Below are 20,462 nucleotides of genomic sequence, written 5' to 3'. Positions count from 1 at the left end.
CAACAATAACTCCACAGGTGTGACACCTGTTGTTGTGTGAGGGGTAGTCCTGTAATGAAAAAGAAAGCGTGCTAGCTTGGTTGCTAAGGAATCGCTGGTTAGCTTTTTTAAGCCTGCCTTGAACATTTGAACCGCCCTTTCAGCCAGTCCATTTGAGGAAGGGTGGTATGGTGCAGTTTTCACATGAGTGATACCGTTGAGGCTGATAGACCATTGAAACTCAATGCTCGTAAATGCCTTGCCGTTTTTGGAAAAGACTACTTCTGGTAGACCATGAATGGCTAAACTTTGACGTAGTTTCTCAATTGTAGTGGCTGACGTTGGTGACTTCACCTCATATATGTCCAACCATTTTGAATCAGCATTGACAATGTGCAGAAACGTTCCCAGGAAAGGTCTAACATAGTCAATGTGTAACCACACCCAGGGTCTACCTGGAAACTCCCATGGATGTAATAGAGCTGTCACTGGCAACTTTTGCAGTTGCTGACATTGCACACAGTGCTTTACCAAAATCCCTATTTCGCCATCCATCCCAGGCCACCATATTGTAGCTGCGTGCTATGGTCTTCATTTGGGAAATTCCTGGACGGGCACTGTGTAGTTCAATTAAAAGTGGCTCCCTTCACTCTGGAGGAACTATCACTCGTGCTCCCCACAATAAGATGCCCTCCTGGCTGATTATTTCATGTCTTCTGTTGAAGACAAGTTTCATTTCATCATATATGGGCTCCTGTGACCAACTATGCAGCACTTGTTCCCGTACTTGAGATAGGACTGGATCCTGACTTGTCCAGGCTCTGATCTGAAGAGCGCATGCTGGTGAGGACTCTAAGAAAGTTAACAGTAAAACAAGTTTCTGTGGAACTGGGATGTGATCATAATTTTCTTGTAAAGGCAAACGACTATGGACATTGGCATTTGTGATTTGATTACCAGGCCTATGTATGAAAGTGTATTTGTATGATGCCAGAGTTAAAGCCCTATTAGTATTTCTGTATCTTTCTTTCCACATGCCTTCTTCTTTCTAGCGCAGACTTTAATCTCGACCTTCTTTTTGACTTCACTATTGGCCAGATTTCTCTCAGATGCAAGCTCAACTTGTCTGAGCTCATTGTCTGAGTCTCCCAAACTTTCAGTATCTGTCTGCTTCTTGGAAAATTCTGTGAATTTTGCCTCCAAAGCCTCTTTGGCTTCATTTAGCTGATTCTTCAGCTCTTCCATCTCTTTTTTGTAGTTGTTTGCTGCCTTCTGGAAAATTGAGCATTGTTGTGTCTTCTCTGCCAACTTGTTCTTCAGTTTAGTCAGAGAAGTGCTGAATTCTTTCTGTTTCTCTTCATACTTTTCCAGAGGTACAAACTTTGACCTGAGGGAATCTTGCAGCATGTGAAGGTCTTTCAGCAGGTTTCCTTTTTCCCTGCGAAGGTTGCTCACCTCATCTCGAACTCTGTCATCAAACAGGGTCACTTCAGGTTCCTTCTGCTGAACTTCCAGGCTTTGGCTTAAGACTGTCCGCATTTCTTCAGGTTGTTAAGTCCTTACACATTCCTTTTTCAAAACAGGAATGCTTGCAACTTCCTTTTGGAATCCCAGTGGTTAATTTCCCTCAGCCAATTTCACCGTAGAAGGCTTGGTCCTCTGCCTCTCAATACCAACACAGGTAGCTTTGCCAATTGGCTTCCATAGTGGACAGTTATGCTGCTTATGCCTTTCACTTGAATGTCTTCACCCGTATATGCTTTTAGTTTGGCAGCTGTTTCTTCTAAACTTAATTGATGTTCACCATTACTCAGATATCTGAAGGTATGTTCCCCAATTATTGTAGTGGAAGCTCCCATGTCCACTTCCATTCTAACAGGTTTGCCATTTACTTTCACTGTGACAAATATTGGTTCTGTCTTTCCAACTTTCAGATTAAACAATGAGTAAATGTCTGAATTTGTTGTTTCAGGCTCTTCTACATTGTAGGTTTCATTGGGCTTCTTTTGTATACAGGCCTGTTTGGATCTTTCCTTGCACTGCCTCATTAAATGTCCATTTCTGTGACAATAGTAGCATTCAATTTTTTTAAATAGCCAATCGCTAAAAGACTGCTTGTTTGCAGCTCTGTTGAAAGTATTCTCCAATTACTTTTCTTTATTCTTCGGCTAGCAGGGGCTATGTCCCATTTCTCAGTAAAGTTTTGCATTTTCAGGCCCTTTTCAGCTGGGGTTTCCCACCCAATGTGGAGGACAGTGTCATTTTATATTGCTTTTGAATCTCTTACAGCGCTTTCCATGGCCAGCGCTATCTCTAGCGCCTTCTTGAAATCCAAATTCACTTTGGACAATAACCTTTTCTGAATAGTGTCCTCATTCACACCACACACTAAACGATCTCTGAGCATGTCATTTAGAGTTGTACCGAACTCGCAATGTTCTGTTAGCTGCTTCAAATTTGCCATGTAGCATGCAATTAACTCACCTGGGGCACTATTTTGCGAATTAAGCCTGAGCCTCTTCATCGTGACTGAGGGCTTTGGTTGGAAAAGACCCCTCAGGAGGTCCACCAATGCATCGAAATTTTTTTAATCTGAGGCACTGGTTCCATCAAACTTCGAATCAAACTGTAGGTTTTGCTCCCACAAGTACTTAAGAGAATTGCTCGCCTCTTCTCTTCCCCGTAATCTTGTTTGCTTGAAAAAAGAACGTGAGGCGTTCTACATATTGAGACTGATCATCTGTGGCTGATTCAAGAAGATCAATTCTCCCAAAGTGTGGCATTTTGAGAGGGGATGACTTCTTCAATTCTAATGGAGCTTGCTACTTACAATCACCGGGCGGGGTACAGTGTGGGATTTCTTTTCAACTTGATTTCTTCTGTTCAGTCCTATCCCACCCTCATCACCAGTTTGTTGTAAGGGTGGTCAAGTTGCTACAATTGATAGAGTTGATCCACAGACACTTCTTGGACGGAAACATTAAGTTTATTTACAACATACTCAGCAGCAACTACACGTGTGCTTTCAACTCCAACTCTACATCTACACAGAGTCCTGAGGTAGCCTGCGCTAATCTCCTATTGGTTACTGCAAATCATGTAATCTTCCTTAATAAGTATTATTCTTAAAGGTACATTACACACTAAATATAAACATCATTACTACAGCAGGTATGTAATGGAGGGTGGGCTGTCAACAACAGAGCCAGGATTGAAGGCCATGGCAGGGAGGTGGGGGTGGTGGGAGGGGGTGGTGGGGCAAAGGCATTTGGGGCCAGGAAGCACAGACCAGGGGAGAAGGGGACATCCCTGAGGTGGAGGAGGGGTTAGGCCTTGGGGAGAACTTGGATCTTTCCTCCAATCAGAAAAGAGGGTCTGTGAATGAGGCATCCCCCATTTTTTCTCCCAAGGCCCAGCAGTCATGCTTCCCTGCTTGTTGGTCAACTCCTTCCTGCCAGCTGAGAAATTGCGGCTGGGCGTTCAGTCACCCTCAATGGCCACTTTAGGGGAGGTTTCACTTGCCGCCTGTTAAATCCCGACACTCATGGAGTTTTACATGACCCCCCCCCCACCCTTGCCTCCAAACCCGCCCACAGGGGACTGTAAAATTTTGCCCAAAGGAATCAGCACCCTCAGTGCTGTTAGGGAGGGAGTGCTCCAGGATTTTGACCCAGCCACAGTGAAGGAATTTTGATCATTTCCAAACAGAGGGTTTCCAAACAGTGGCCTGAAAAGAGATATGCTTACAATGACATGTGAGCAACACTATGAGAAATCCATTAGTACGCTTAAAAGCTCAGGGGGTAGAGTTTCCACTTTGAGTACTATTTGCTTGAAATGCAACTGGTGCTTAAAAGATCTCAATCTTGTGTGCTGGTTTCACCTTTTCAAGTGAATTACATTGAAAGAAAACAACGTAGTCCAGCAGAGACTCCAGATCAGAGCAGTTTTCCTATTGGAGGAGGGTCATTAAGTTACTTGCTGCATCCACAGGGAGAGACGAGCTGCAGCGGGGCCATAAAGTCCTGGCCATGTTCTTATGGTGGAACGCCTACCTTGAAGAAGTATTGCTCTTCTCTCCGACAGGATTTCCGCCTCTCTCTTTTGCCTCGTTCCCTCTATCCTGCTCTACTTGCCCCACCCCCCCTTAAACCAGTTTATATTTCACCTCTTTTCTATTTTTCCTTGGTTCTGTTGAAGTCATACGGACTCGAAATGTTAACTGTGTTCCTCTCTGCAGATGCTGTCAGACCTGCTGAGTTTTTCCAGGTATTTTTATTTTTGTTTTTCCTGTGACGGGTTTTGATAGGGGCGATGTAGAGAAGAAATCCACAGGCCATAAACATAAGTAAATCCAATATGGAACTCACAAAATACTCTTTATGCAGAGAGTGGCTAGAATGTGAAACTTTCTACCACAGGGAGTCATCGATGTGAACAGTATCAATGTATTAATGGTAGTTAGGTATATGAGTGAGAAAGGAATAGAAGTATATTTAGATATGTGAAACGTAGGAGAGTTGGAGAAGATTCATGTAGAGCATAAACACCACACAGACAAGTTGGCCTGATTAGTGTGTTTCTGTGTTGTGAATTTACTATAATTAATCTAAGCTGTATACATTTAAGTGAGTTTTTACTGTCCCTGATTTAACCCTGCACAAATAAAATGAAAATATAAGTTGGCACACAATTTATTCTGATGAGAACTTGGATGAGCTACATACCCTTGTGGATGGGGGAGCTGTGTGAGGCGGTGATAAGTGTGGTTCCAGCGTGCTCATGTCAGCCCCGTTAGCCATCTCTTGTTTCCTGTCAAAGAAAAGAGAAATTGTTGAGGGCGGGTGGAAACACAAAATGTGAAAAGGCCATTTGGTCCATCAAGCTCTTTCCTTGCACAGACTGTATCCCCCAAAGGCAACTGACCTAAACTGTAGGATGTTCATCCATCCCAGGATGTCCACTTCACCAATCCCTGAACAAATGTCTCCCCCTCCCCGCTCCATCTCTCCCGCCACCCTCACCTTCAGCTCCAGGAGTACAGGAGCCTTGGTCTCCTGTGAAAGTGATACTTGCATTTAGATAGCTCCCTTCAAGACTTTCAGGACTTGCAGCCAATAAAGTACAGTAAAATATTTGATATCTGGCACGCTCTGGGAATGGGTGGTGCCGGTTAATCAAAAATGCCGGTTAATGGGGAGTTCCATTCGGACCACAATGAAAAGGTGCTGCTCTGTCTTTGAGGGCTTGAGGGAAAGGAGAAGCATTTGGGTAGTCTCATGGCATCACAGTAAAATCAATACAACTGAAGACCAACCACAACATTGGGGTTTCGGAAATCCGGCATTTGACTCTTCGTTTCCGACCTTCAGACTGGCTTTCAAAAAAGAAAAACGGGCTGTCAGAAATTCTGGTTAATAGAGCATTCTGGTTGGTACATTGCTGGATAACACAAAGTTCACTGTACTTTGTTTTGAAACATAGCAATCAATTTGCACACAGCAAGCTCCCACAATTAGTAATGTGATAATAATCTGTCCTTTCAATCAGTTGTCTGAGGGATAAATATTGACCAGTACACCAGCGATCCCCTGCTCTTCTTCAAAACCTACGTCCAATCAAGAGGGCAGCTAAACACGGACCCCGTTTAACATCAAAAGACAGCACCCCTGACAGTGCGGCGATCCCTCATTAGTGCACTGGAGTGTCAGCCTGAATCTTGTTCTTGAGTGGGTCTTGAACCAACAACCTGCAGTCTCAGAGTCGAGAAAGCTGCCAACTAGCTGCTACATATTTGTGGTGTACAACAATATGACAAATACCGTTTATAGATTGCATTAAGACATTTGCCAAACTTTGTGTAAAAAGCTGCTTACTGTTGGCAAAAACAATTCAATGCTCCTAGCAACAAAGCTAATCATTCATGAAAGAATGACCCATTAACAAGCACATAAAATAGCTGGTTACTTGCTATTTGCTTCACACCTGGAAATCACACAGCTCATATGTTCTCATTCCAAGCAATTTGCCCAGCTGCTGTTGCGAAGAGACAGAGGAACAGAGGGTCTGTTTCTAAGGCAATCTCATTAGGGCCAATTTAAGGTTGGCTATTGATTATTTACTGGATTATTTGTCTGCTTGCTAACCACACTCATGCTCGTTTCCATTAACAGCAGAGTTTAGAGAGAACTATTCTGGCCTGTGCAGCCATGGCAAACTCCTAATTTGCAGGCTGCCGGATAGGACATGCTCTGTGCAGTTTAAGGCATGTCAGGAAAAGGACATGTTAATGTGGATCCAATTCAGTGCTTAGCAAGGTGGAGCAGGGCTGGTTTAAAGGGCACTCCCCTGTTTAGTTGTGGGTTCCCTCTCTGCCCCAGTACTGAGGGGGAGGTCTGTACTGGCCAATGTAAAAGCTGAAAGTTGTGGGCTGCCATTTATAATGAGGAAGTTATAGAGTCCACTACACGGTGACACCAAACACCATTTTCTGTTGCCAACAGGTAGCACCAAGCCTCTGGCAAGACATTTCCTCTTGCTGTGGCACTCGCAAACCTTTGTTTATGTTATGACCCTCCAGCTGATACAGAGCACTGTCTCCTCCCCACTTCCACCACCCACCCACCCAGTGGAAGAGCTGTGTGTAACTGGGAAAACTGGACAGTGAGGGGTACGTCGAGAGCACAGCACAGAAACAGGCCACTCGCCCCAACTAGGTGGTGCTGGTGCTTGTGCTCCACCTGAAGTCTCCTCCATCTCATCTGATCTGCAAATTTTTTTCACAAGTGTTGTTTTGATCGTCAAGTTACTGCGAGGCTGAGCATCCAAAACACTGCCGTAAAGCACACATTGGGCCTCCTCATCACAGCTCCCGGCACAGGCGTGTAGAATTAATCTTTGCCAGTGATATGAAAAGGCCCACAGCGAACCAACAGCCAGCTTTACATGGCTAGTGCTGTCTTTCAGATGAGGTGAGATGCTAAACCAAGGCCCCCATCTCACCTGACAGGTGAACATAAAGTTCCAAAGTTCCCTCGATTCGGGGGAGGTCCCATTAGATTGGGAAATAGCAAATGTCACTCCTTTATTCAAAAAGGAGGGAGACAGAAAGCAGGAAACTACAGGCCAGTTAGCTTAACATCTGTCATTGGGAAAATGTTCGAAGCTATTATTAAAGATGTTATTAGCCGGGCATTTAGAAAACTTCAAGGCAATCAGGCAGAGTCAGCACATTTTTGTGAAAGGGAAATCATGTTTAACCAATTCATTGGAGGTCTTTGAAGGAGTCACACTATGGACGAAGGGGAACCAGTGGATGTATTGTACTTAGATTTTCAGAAGGTGCCACATCAAAGATTATTGTGGAAAACAAAAGCTCATGGTGTAGGGGGTAACATATTGGCATGGGTAGAAGATTGGTTAGCTAACAGGAAGCAAAGAGTTGGCATAAATGGGTCTTTTTCTGGTTGGCAGGATGTGACAAGTGGTGTGCCACAGGGATCAGTGCTAGGGCCTTAACTTTTTACATTTATATAAATGACTTGGATGAAGGGCCAAAGGAATGGTTGCTAAATTTGCTGACAACACAAAGATAGGCAGGAAAGTAAATTGAAGAGGACATAAGGAGCCTACAGAGGGACATAGATAGGTTAAGTGAGTGGACAAAGATCTGGCAAATGGAGTACAATGTGGGAAAATGTGAAATTGTTCATTTTGGCAGGAAGAATAAAAAAGAAGCATATTATCTAAATGGTGAGAGATTGCAGAGCTCTGAGATTCAGAGGGATCTGGGTGTCCTAATGCATGAATCACAAAAGGCTATGTAGGTACAGCTAGTCATTCGGAAAGCTAATAGAATGTTTTCATTTATTGTGAGCGGAGTTGAATACAAAAGTAGGGAGGTTATGATTCAATTGCACTGGATACTGTTGAGACCACATTTGGAGTATTGTGTAAATCCTGGTCTCCTTAGTTATGGAAGGATGTAAATGCATTAGCTGTTCAAAGAAGGTTTATTGCTCTAATACCAGGAAAGGGCAGGTTGCCTTATGAGGAAAGGTTAGACTGGTTAGGCTTGTATCCGCTGAAATTTGGAAGAGTAAGAGGCCAATTGATTGAAACCTTTAGGATCCTGGGGGGGGGGGGGGGGGGGGGGGGGGGGGAGGAGCGGGGGCGGGTGCGGTCTTGACAGGGTGGATGTGGAAAGGATGTTTCTTTTTGCGGGAGAATCTAGAACAAGGAGTCACTGTTTATAAATAAGGGGCCGCTCATTTAAGACAGAGATGAGGAGAAATGTTTTCTTTCAGAGGGTCGTGAGTCTTTGGAACTCCCTTCCTCAAAAGGCGGTGGAAGTAGAGTCTTTGAATTTTTATAATACAAGTAGATAGATACTTGATAAACAGGGGGGCGTGAAAGGTCATCGAGGGTAGGCAGGAATGTGGGGTTGAGGTTACAATCAGAACAGCCATGATCTTATTGAATGGCGGAGCAGGCTCGAGGGGGCGAGTGGCCTACTCCTGCTCCTAATTCTTTTGTTTGTATAAAAGATCCCACAGCACTGTTCTAAAGAAAAGTTCTTTCCACTGTCCGGGTCAATCTTTGTCCCTCAACCGCCATCACCGAGACAAATGATCTGGTCATTACCCCATTGCTCTTTGTGGGAGCTTGCTGTTTAAAATTTGTCAGCTGAATTTCCCACATTACAACAGCGGTTATACTTAAAAAAGTACTTCATGACGCATTGATGTCATGAGAGGCGCTATATAAATTCAAGTTGTTTGCTTCACTCGCGAGTCAGATTGGTCACAAACTCTAAAGAAGTGCAGCGCTGGTATGAAATGGAAATGGTTAATATGCAGCCTGAGATCATGCAATAGGCATGGATGAAAAAGGCCATTCAACACATCTTATTTCCTCTTCCTTGAATGAGATACAGTCGCTGATTCACATCCACTGGTCTAGCTTTTTCCATTCACTCCGATTGCTACTGTGGTCATGGACTCAACAGTCACCATAGGAATATAGGGACCGCTAGCCAAAAAAACAGATGAAGGTCCATCTGGTTTTCTTCCTACCATCCTGATAGATGCATAATACAACAATAATGGAATTTTTGGCTAATCATGGCATTCAATCTCTATCAATTAGTCTACACCAGACCCGGACATGATGCAAAGAAAATTCCCAGTGGTGGGGAGCTTTGGGAATCATAACTTAACGTACGTCAGATCACAGATGACTCATGTACTCTATCCCAAAATGTTATTTTCTGAAAGAAGTTTATCTAATTTTCATTTGAATGAATCAACACTAACTGCTTCCACTGTCTCCCCAGGGAGTCAGCAAACGTACTGGAAATGAAAAAGAACTAAAAGAATTAATGAGACAAACAAGCAAGGGATAAAGATGGGTTTTTAGCCTCTTCCCAGACTCCTTAAACAAAAAAAATCATCCATTTACTCGCAGAATCCATCAGAAACCCCTCTGGCACTGCTCATTATTGGAGACTGGAGATATTTCCCACAACCCGTGTAATATTGCCAATTTAACAACACAACAGTAAATAGCCAAGACATCAGATCAGGGCTCAATGGTAAACAACCTGCAGTCTGCGGCCCCTCGATAAAAGATTCCCCTGGGGCTCTGAGGTACTCTGATCTGATATGCATTACTGAAATCACTGAGGTGGGTGACATGCCCTAGTTGTTTGAAGCGGTTAAAATTTCAGCTTCCTGCGCAGAACTTATTATTTTTGAAGTGGTTAAAACAACAAACGAATCGATTCACTCGGTGCTTTTTGGCTCCAATGGGTGAAGCGTTGCCGATTCAGGCTCCGGCGCCAAAGGTGGGGCGATTTCCAGGGCTGCAATCTGGGCAGGTGACTAGCGGGCCTTCGAGCTGAACTTTCCAGAAGGTGCCCAATTCAGAACCCGCTTCTGGGATCACCACCCAATGAGGGGTGGGTTGGGGGAGGGGAAGGGGTGGGATGATGGGGTGGGGGTGGGGCGGGATGATGGGAGGGGGAGGGGCGGGATGATGGGGAGGAGGAGGGGCGGTATGATGGGAGAGGGAGGAAGGGATGATGGGGAGGAGGAGGGGCGGTATGATGGGAGAGGGAGGAAGGGATGATGGGAGAGGGAAGAAGGGATGATGGGGAGGAGGAGGGGCAGGATGATGGGGTGGGGGCAGGGCTGGATGATGGGAGAGGGAGGAAGGGATGATGGGGTGGGTGCGGGGCGGTGTGATGGGGTGGGGGCGAGGCGGGGTGATGGGGTGGGGGCGAGGCGGGGTGATGGGGTGGGGGCAAGGCGGGGTGATGGGTGGGGGCGAGGCGGGGTGATGGGTGGGGGTGGGGTGATGGGGTGGGTGCGAGGTGGGGTGATGGGGTGGGGGAGGGGCGGGGTGATGGGGTGGGGGGGGAGGTGGGGTGATGGGGTGGGGACGAGGCGGGGTGATGGGGTGGGTGCGGGGCGGGATGATGGGGTGGGGGAGGGGCGGGGTGATGGGGTGGGGGCGAGGCGGGGTGATGGGGTGGGGGCAAGGCGGGGTGATGGGTGGGGGCGAGGCGGGGTGATGGGTGGGGGCGGGGTGATGGGGTGGGTGCGAGGTGGGGTGATGGGGTGGGGGAGGGGCGGGGTGATGGGGTGGGGGGGGAGGTGGGGTGATGGGGTGGGGACGAGGCGGGGTGATGGGGTGGGTGCGGGGCGGGATGATGGGGTGGGGGAGGGGCGGGGTGATGGGGTGGGGGGGAGGCGGGGGTGATGGGGTGGGGGTGAGGCGGGGTGATGGGGTGGGGGGGAGGCAGGGTGATGGGGTGGGGGCGAGGCGGGGTGATGGGGTGGGGGGGAGGCAGGGTGATGGGGTGGGTGCGGGGCGGGGTGATGGGGTGGGGGAGGGGTGGGGTGATGGGGTGGGGGAGGGGCGGGGTGATGGGGTGGGGGAGGGGCGGGGTGATGGGTGGGGGCGGGGTGATGGGGTGGGGGAGGGGCGGGGTGATGGGGTGGGTGCGGGGCGGGGTGATGGGGTGGGTGCGGGGCGGGGTGATGGGGTGGGTGCGGGGCGGGGTGATGGGTGGGGGCGGTGTGATGGGGTGGGTGCGGGGCGGGGTGATGGGTGGGAGCGGGGCAGGGTGATGGGTTTGGGTTGGGGGGCAGGGAGGGATGATGGGGTGGAGGGGCTGGGATGATGGGTGGGGGTGGGGCAGGGTGATGGGTGAGGGTGGGGCAAGATGATGAGGTGGGGGCGGGGTGGGGTGATGGGGAGGGGGAGGGGTGGGATGATGGGGTGGGGGAGGGGCGGGGTGATGGGTGAGGGTGGGGCAGGGTGATGGGGTGGGGGCGAGGCGGGGTGATGGGTGGGAGCGGGGCAGGGTGATGGGGTGGGGGCGAGGCGGGGTGATGGGGTGGGGGAGGGGCGGGGTGATGGGTGAGGGTGGGGCAGGGTGATGGGGTGGGGGCGAGGCGGGGTGATGGGTGGGAGCGGGGCAGGGTGATGGGGTGGGGGCGAGGCGGGGTGATGGGTGGGAGCGGGGCAGGGTGATGGGTTTGGGTTGGGGGGCAGGGAGGGATGATGGGGTGGAGGGGCTGGGATGATGGGTGGGGGTGGGGCAGGGTGATGGGTGAGGGTGGGGCAGGGTGATGGGGTGGGGGAGGGGTGGGATGATGGGGAGGGGGAGGGGTGGGATGATGGGTGGGGGTGGGGGCGGTGTGATGGGGTGGGTGCGGGGCAGGATGATGGGTGGGAGCGGGGCAGGGTGATGGGTTTGGGGTGGGGGCAGGGCTGGATGATAGGGTGGGGGTGGGGCAGGATGATGGTGGGGGTGGGGCAGGGCGATGGGTGAGGGTGGGGCAGGGTGATTGGGAGGGGGAGGGGTGGGATGATGGGGTGGGGGCGAGGCAGGGTGATGGGGTGGGGGCGAGGTGGGGTGATGGGGTGGGGGCGAGGCAGGGTGATGGGGTGGGGGCGAGGCAGGGTGATGGGGTGGGGGCGAGGCGGGGTGATGGGTGGGAGCGGGGCAGGGTGATGGGGTGGGGGCGAGGTGGGGTGATGGGGTGGGTGCGGGGCAGGGTGATGGGGTGGGGGCGAGGCGGGGTGATGGGTGGGAGCGAGGCAGGGTGATGGGGTGGGGGCGAGGTGGGGTGATGGGGTGGGTGCGGGGCGGGGTGATGGGTGGGAGCGGGGCAGGGTGATGGGTTTGGGGTGGGGGGCAGGGAGGGATGATGGGGTGAAGGGGCTGGGATGATGGGTGGGGGTGGGGCAGGGTGATGGGGAGGGGGAGGGGTGGGATGATGGGGAGGGGGAGGGGTGGGATGATGGGGTGGGGGCAGGGCTGGATGATAGGGTGGGGGCGGGGCAGAATGATGGTGGGGGTGGGGCGGGGTGATGGGTGGAGGCGGGGTGGGGTGATGGGGCAGGATGATGGGTGATGCGTGAGGGTGGGGCAAGATGATGGGTGGAGGCGGGGTGGGATGATGGGAGAGGGAGGAAGGGATGATGGGGTGGGGGAGGGGCTGGATGATGGGGTGGGGGAGGTGGGGTGATGGGGTGGGGGAGGGGTGGGGTGATGGGGTGGGGGAGGGGCGGGGTGATGGGGTGGGTGCGGGGCGGGGTGATGGGGTGGGGCCGAGGTGGGGTGATGGGGTGGGGGAGGGGAGGGGTGATGGGGTGGGGGAGGGGCGGGGTGATGGGGTGGGGGAGGGGCGGGGTGATGGGGTGGGTGCGGGGCGGGGTGATGGGGTGGGGGCGAGGTGGGGTGATGGGGTGGGTGCGGGGCGGGGTGATGGGTGGGGGCGGGGTGATGGGGTGGGTGCGGGGCGGGGTGATGGGTGGGGGCGGTGTGATGGGGTGGGTGCGGGGCGGGATGATGGGTGGGAGCGGGGCAGGGTGATGGGTTTGGGGTGGGGGGCAGGGAGGGATGATGGGGTGGAGGGGCTGGGATGATGGGTGGGGGTGGGGCAGGGTGATGGGTGAGGGTGGGACAAGATGATGAGGTGGGGGCGGGGTGGGGTGATGGGGTGGGGGCGGGGCAGGGCAGAAGGATGGGGTGGGGTGGGATAAGGGGGTGGGGCAATGGGTGGGGGCAGGGCGGGGTGATGGGTGGGGATAGGGCGGGATGAGGGGGCGGGGTTAGTGGTTGAGCGTGCAGGAATTTAAAGGAATTCACAGCAGCTGCACAGAGACTTGGAGGACCGACTTGTTGAGAAAATGGAAGGGAGATGGCGAAGGCCTTGTAGAGTTGTAGAAGCCTCCAGCAATTTCCTTACCACTTCCACTATCATTAATATGAGCCTCAAAGACCTTCGCCTGCCTATTGTTGACTTCAGGCTTGCTTCTCTCCCCTTTTAAAGTATTTTGAGTGGATGTGAGTTGAAGGCCTCAATGGTTTGTGTTGCATTAGAGGCCACAGGCATTCATATGCGTGGAGAGCACCAGCCTTCGTGATAACACTCTCACCTTGAGTCAAAAGGTTTTGGATTCAAGCCCCAGCCCTGGCCTTGATCCTACCTGCTACTGCAGTGCCGTACCGAGGGGGTACTGCATTGTAGGAGGAACCGCCTTTTGAATGAGGTGTGAAACTGAGTCCAAGTCTTCCTGTTCAGCTGTCTGAGCTATCCCGACACTGTGTGTCCCACTGCAGTTGGCAAATGGCCACTGCAGGTGCAAAATTTCCCTCAATTGCCTTCCTGCTGCTTGTCGATAAGAATCCCAGCCCGCCCTGGGAAAGATGGAAGGAGATGGGGACGACAGCCAGATGTCATCGTTGTCGATTTTCCCGGCCTCCCTTGGCTCCAAACCCATTTCCAGCGGCCAGGAATTGTCCACCCCCTCCCAGTAATTTCAATGTGAAAAAAAAGAACTTCAAGGCATCAGAAATAGACATATGGAAAATGCATATAAAGCTAGAAAGGGGAGATTAGGATGGGTGATCGACAGCAAACTTGTTAAGTTTAGAGTTTTTGGCAAAACTGCCCTAATAGCAAAATAACACAAAATGTTCTAAATATACAATACAGGTCATTCAGCAATTGGAAAGGGAGGCCACATGATGATAATTTAGATGAAAGGTTAACGTTCAAGCTTTCAACCTATCTTCCCTCTTCAGACATCAACTACCCTGCTATGGTTTTCTGTTTCTATTTCAGATGTGTAGCTCTCTCTTTTTTATCTCTGCTCTGAAGGTTGCCTTTCATGAGCTAGTTTGATTCAGGTACTTTAAAAGGCAGCAATATAATACTAAATTGTTACATAACACTAAATGTTACAGAGGGAGAAACCTAACCCTTCCTTACTGAGTCTATACTAAAAATTCAAAGCACTGCATTGTAGAGGGATGCTATACACACTGAAAGGCCCCAGCTCCAACTCCTGGTCTGTGGATTTGAACTCATTGCTCTTGGCCTTGAATGGAGTGTCATCCCAAATGTCCTGTTTCTGCTGAGTCCTGCTAGGAATCGCATGCACAGATATTTGCTAAGGACAGGATCAATGATGTTCTGGGTTGTGATGTTCTCCACAGTTGAATAGCTGGTGCTAGGGCCAATACTTTCGATCTGCCAACTGGTTCTTCTTTGCCCAGATCCCTCTTTAATGGGCAGAAACCCATGAATGGCAACAGCAGAGGCAGGAAGTCCCTGCCTAGCCCATGTTGTTACAAGAAGAATAGCTACACAGGTGAGGCATTGGGGGATGGTTGGCCTGGACACCAAGACAAACCCCCTCTGCTCAGCTTCAAATACTGGCACAAGCTCTCACCTGAACAGGAAGACTTGGACTCAATTTCACACCTCATTCAAAAAGGTGGTACCTCCTACAATGCAGTACCCCCTCAGTACTGCACTGCAGTAGCAGGTAGTACCTTATGTGATCGAAGCCTGGATTGGGGCTTGAATCCAAAACCTTCCGGCTCGAGGGCGTTGTCACGAAGGCTGGTACTCTCCAGGCATATGAATGTTACGGGCAGCACAATGATCCTGCAGTCAAAGGCTAATGGATGTAAACTGTGGCCTCTAATGCAACACAAACCAGGGTCCATTTGTCAGGTTTTCAATCATCGATCTTAATAGAATCACATCCTCTTCAGACCCCTGACAATGAGTAAATTGGGCCTGTGGGCGCATCTTGGCATATATAATGTGCTCTGAATGTAATATTTTACTCTCACAGCTCCCAAATGCAGTGTTATTGCTAAAGGGAGTACTTATGGTCTCATCATCATTATCCAGCCTCCCAAATGCATCATGAAACTATTAGAGAAAATGAAATATTTCTAGGTACGGAAGTAAGCAATCCATTTGTTGAAAAATGAGACATAAACCATCCACTTGGAGAGTTGGTAACTAATGCTTTGTATTGAATTACATTCTGGGAAACTAAAACATTCTTCCATTGAAATATTTCTTTTCAGTATGATTTTATTTTTCCTTCTCCTAGCCAAGAAGCTATCATGGTATCAATTCGTATGCTTATATTGATCGTGCAAACAGGTCCCTCACTTAGCAGCCCATCACATTTGGTCCAAAAGTACAGAGATAGCAAAAAAATTCAGGTCAAAGGCTCTTTGTACAAAAACAGGATATGCTGGAAATTCTCAGACAGCATCTGTGGAGAGAGAAACACTTTCAGCTCTTTGTTGCTAAGTGCACTTTGTGTTTTATTTTGGTCTCTGAACATCAGAGACAAGTAAAGCAATAATAACTTCACATTATCATCTGTGTCCTGCTCCAAAATTGCCATTTCAAAGCCAGCAGGTCCTCTTATCCACTTGAGCTGGTATGTAGAGGTGAATGAAGAGGTGGGGTTGGGTTTTCACCCAGAAGTGGGCCTTGTTTTGCTTAGCTCAATGAAGACGTTTGGGATTGGGCTATTGACAAAACAGATCGCATTGGTCAATGTGGTGGCTGCAGTTACACTGAAGGTGTGAAGAATGGGAGGTGGACATTGACTTGCGCTTCAGAATGGACAGCGAGTAAGCTCAAATCATCACGTTTTCATGAGCTAAAGAAACTATGGGGAGAATTTTCCCCACGTCAGGCGGGCGGTGTGAGAGCGGGCACGGACTGGATCGCCGCCCGCGATTGGGTCCACGCTGCCATTTTACACGGGCGGGTCAATTAAGGCCCGCCCAGTGTGGTTCACGACTCCCGTGCATGGCAGGAGTGGGCAGGCGGCAGCAGGCAAGCTCAGGCTGCCGGGTCCAATGGCGATCCGGCGGCCTGTTTAAATGAAGGCCAGACAGCCTTGGAAAGGCTGCTCAACAACGGCTGGGAGAAGAGCACATCAGAGGGGCAATGTGCCTGACGCAAGTCCAGAGGGTTGGCCATCGGGGCAGACCAGGCCGGAGGTTAGGAGTGCTGGAACTTCGAAACGTGTCAAAATCAGGGTGCTGAAATGCTGGGAGGGGAGCTTCCAGTTGGTGGGGCACCAATCCATATGCTGGTCTTTGTGCTCCATGTGCTTGTCCTTGCTTAGAAAAGTAACACCATGTAGCGTCACATGTGAAGGAGACAGCATTTGGGCAATGGGGGTGGTGGGGGTCAGCCCTGGCTTGTTTGGGTGAGTGTGTGGCAGCTGCGGGGTGACGAAGAACTGGAGTCCTGCAATGACCCACCCTGGCTGGGGTAACAGGCATGCGATGGGAATTCAGGGGGAGGCTGGACTGATCAATGCTCCCCTCACCCTCCTTCAGGAGAAGACTGTGCACAATGCCTTTGAAGGAATGTGGACTGACAGAGGCCAGGCCCAGTTGGCCATCCTAACGGCTTACGAGCAGCAGGCCATGGATCTGGAGAGGCACAATGCCCCCAGGTCCACCGGTGGCAGTGAGGCTGGGGTGCCGCGGGGAGGTATGTTTGGCAAGCACTCAGGTCAGCATGTGTGTCACAGAAGCCATGGCACTGCCGAGTGCTCAGTGATTGAAGTTAGCAACATGGGTTGACCATTGATTATGGAAGGATGAGTGCATAATGATCCAGGGGAGCAGCATGCAAGCTGACATTGTCTGCACTGTAACTAATCAAATGTCCTTTTTCTTCCTTTCAGGATCACCGGGCCAGGGCCAGCAGGAGGAGGCAGAGGGCCCACCTCTCACCCCTGAAGCCCCAGAGCAAATGTACTCACTGGCGTCACACCATCTCAGCCAGGCAGGCACCAGCGCAGATACTAGCACCTCAGTGGGAATTAGATATTCAGCTAGTGTTCTGGCGCACGGCAGTGAGGGCAGTTCACACTCGCTTGAGGTGTGGGCAGAGACAGAGAGTGCCCATGGCACCGCCAGTCGGAAGACTGCTGGGGACCAGGTACATGCTCGGCCGGAGGCTGATGATGTGTCTCTGGAGTTGTCCGTGAGGCAGCAAACGCTGGATGTGCAGCTGGGTATGTGGGATGATCTGGCAGAGATACATGAGGCTGTGCGTGGCATGGTGCCCGTGCTGGAGGAGTCCACGCAGAGCATCACCGATGCAATGAGTCTTATAGCTGAGCGCCATGCTTCCTCCATGGAGAGGCTCCTCCAGGAGAACAATCAGGGCCTCCTGGGGATGCGCTTGAACCTGCAAAGCCTCACAGCAGCATTGACCTCAGCTGGTCAGTGCCAGTGTTGGAGATGGTTTGGGCACCAAGTATCCCAGCTCGGTGCCCATCCATCTACAGTGAGCAGGGTGGTCCGAAGCGACCTCACGTCAGCGCAGCCTCTGTGAGTTCCTCTCAGGACGCTCCGGATGAGGGCAGCAGCTCCTCCACCCCTCTGCCAGTGACCGTGGGATCCGAAGAGGCTGCGGCGACTGGGGAGATGCCAGCCATGGAACAGGCCGCTCCCTCCCAGGCAGGGTCGTCAAATGCTCCGTAGGCCAGAGGATGTCCACCGAGGTCATCGAGGCCAACAGGACAGCAGAATGAGCAGGCTGTCTCAGATACCACTCCCAGCGAGGGGACAGCACCTAGACATAGCACCCATAAGCGTAAATTTAAGGCGCCTTAGGCAGACCACAGGTTTCTCACTGGTGCTTTTATGTTGGCCCATAGTACTTTGTGGAAGACTTGGTGTGATGTCCAACACTGTTTTTGTTTTGCTTTATGAAGTTACATTTGTTCACTCAATAAATTTTGACATGTTGCCATGCCTCAGGATGATTCCTTACTTCTGTAAGTGGACGGGAAGCCATGATGTTATCAGTGAGTTGTTTGACATTGAGCTTTATTGACAAGGGCCTTAGATAAAATTAGAATCCAGGCTGATTTAGCACTCAGGTATTGAGTGTGGAGCCTGCAGCCCAGGCTTGTTTTGAATGTCCATCTGTGGTGTGCTAGCTGAAGGTTCTTTAGATTAAAGCCTCCCTGGGTGACCCTGCCTCCATGGAGTATGCCCAGGTCAGTGTCTACTCCCTCAGCATTCTCCTGTGTGTGCTCATCCTCGGACTCACTACTGGACTCATCATGTGCATCCGGAGCAACTGCGTCTATGTCTTCCTTGTCCACTGCTTCCCCCCTTTCCAGCGCTAGATTGTGGAGAGCGCAGCATGCAACCACTATCAGCGACACACAATCTGGGGGGTATTGGAGTGCACCCAGAGTGGTCTAGGCATCGGAAGCGCATCTTGAATAGACCGATGGCTCTCTCCACCACAGCCCTTGTGGTGCTGTGGCTCCTATTGTACCGCTGCTCGGCCTCTGCTCTTGGATGGCGGAGAGGCATGAGCCACCTTTTGAGGGAGATGTGGGAGCCCTTGTCACCCAGCAGCCATCCATCCAGCTGGGCTGGAGCACTGAAGAGCCCCGGCACCTGGGAGTGTCTGAGGATGTAGGCATCGTGGGAGCTGCCTGGGTACCTTGCATAGACTTGTGGAATCAGCATCCTGTGGTCACACACTATCTGCACGTTCATGGAGTGGAAGCCCTTCCTGTTGACGAAGGCACTGGGCTCACCTGCTGGCGCCTTGATGGCCACATGTGTACAGTCTATAAGCACCCTGGACACGGGGGAAGCCAGCAATGGCCACGGAGCCTTTGGCTCACTCAGCCTGGCTGGCATCGTCCCAGCGATAGTGGATGAAAGTCAATGCACACCTGAATAGAGCGTCTGTCACCTGCTTGACACAAATGTGGACAGCTGACTGGGAGACTCCGCAGAGATCACCCACCAAGCCCTGGAAAGAGCCGGAGACATAGAAGTTGAGGGCAGCTGTGACCTTTAGAGCCACAGGCATGGGGTGTCCACCCACACAGTTTGTGGAGATCTCAGGGCCAATCATCTGACAGATGGAGGTGACTGTCTCCCTTAAGAGACGAAGCCTCCTTTGGCACTGGACCTCAGACATATTGAGGTAGCTGCTTCGCTGCCTGTATACACTGGCAACAGGATAGTGGCATCTTCTGTGGCCCCTTCCACTTGCACTTCCTGTTGGCCCTGTGTCCCTTGTGCCTGCGCCTCTCCTCCCAAAGGCGGCTCCGCTGGAGGCTGAATGTGGACTCCTGCCTCCTCCCTCTTCCAGCCCTCCCTTCCTCCTCAGAGTCAGTGCCTCCAGGCTAAGGGAAGGCTTCCTGAAAGCTGCAGGCCCCAGAAATAATTTCTACTGTAGAGTCCTGATCAAGGCTTTCACTCCTGTCCTATCAGCTGGTCTGAGTTTTGAAGTCTTCCCGCTCACACAGGCAAGTAAAAGTTACTTTCACACTTAAATACCTGAAAGATCACATTCGCGACCCCACTCCCTCCTCCTATCCCGCCCGTGGTTGAGGTTTTATACAGATGCCTCCTACCCGCCTGCCCCTGTTGCGCCCTTGTGATGTCCTGAAGATCACACGGGCTGTGAAAAATCGAATTCAACTGCTGCCTCGAGGGCTTTAACTGGGCCCGTTAATTGATGGTGGGCGCGCATCCAAACCTACAGCGTGCCCACCTTCCCAAATATCGCGATGGCACACGGTGACAATGGGCACTTGCCCGAAGTCATTGCATGTCATTTTATGTGTGGGGCAGGCCACTGCCCACCATCAGGAAAATACTGCCCTGTCTAACCTCAATTCTGCCTAACCTCAAATCATCAGATGTAATTTTCAGCGGTTTAGAATTGTACTGCACGGGTAATCCCAGTGTATTCCTGCCACTGGCAATATTTTCAGATTTAGTTGGGCCTGGTTTTTGAGTTTCTGCAGGAGAAGGCCTTAAGTTAGACAGCCAGCACTCCCAGTGGGAACAAGCGGGAGCCTAATTAATATATTTATATAAGTGATCTGTGGATGCCGTTTTTTGTATCAACCAGCGTTGCCATTACTGTCTCTCACAAAGCCACCCGCAAACAGATCGGGTGGCAGCTATTTGCACTGGTACTTAACGGGATTGTGAACTGCGAGAGTCGACAGCACCCCCACTGACAGTTAAGAGGCCTAGTAAAACTCTTAAGCAGGAAGCAGGTTGCACTTACTCATTATTTTTGAGAGTGTGAAGGGTCATACGGACTCGCAACGTTAACTCTGTTTCTTTCTCCACAGTT

The 20,462-nt window shown here is 50.9% G+C and overlaps 1 protein-coding gene across 1 annotated transcript in view; it reads right to left on the bottom strand.

The window, feature by feature from the left end:
* The window catches only part of LOC121283199 (rap1 GTPase-activating protein 2-like), a 327,656-nt gene that overhangs the window by 93,484 nt on the left and 213,710 nt on the right, over positions 1-20,462 (bottom strand). Inside the window, exon 3 of the mRNA XM_041197449.1 lies at positions 4,707-4,791. Coding sequence (XP_041053383.1) covers positions 4,707-4,791 — 85 coding nt within the window. The remainder of the gene's footprint in view (positions 1-4,706; positions 4,792-20,462) is intronic.

This window comes from Carcharodon carcharias, chromosome 10 (genome assembly GCF_017639515.1).
Source record: "Carcharodon carcharias isolate sCarCar2 chromosome 10, sCarCar2.pri, whole genome shotgun sequence".
NCBI classification, from domain to species: domain Eukaryota; kingdom Metazoa; phylum Chordata; class Chondrichthyes; order Lamniformes; family Lamnidae; genus Carcharodon; species Carcharodon carcharias.
Note: the sequence above shows the minus strand (reverse complement) of the source record. Positions and strands in the feature narration are given on the sequence as shown.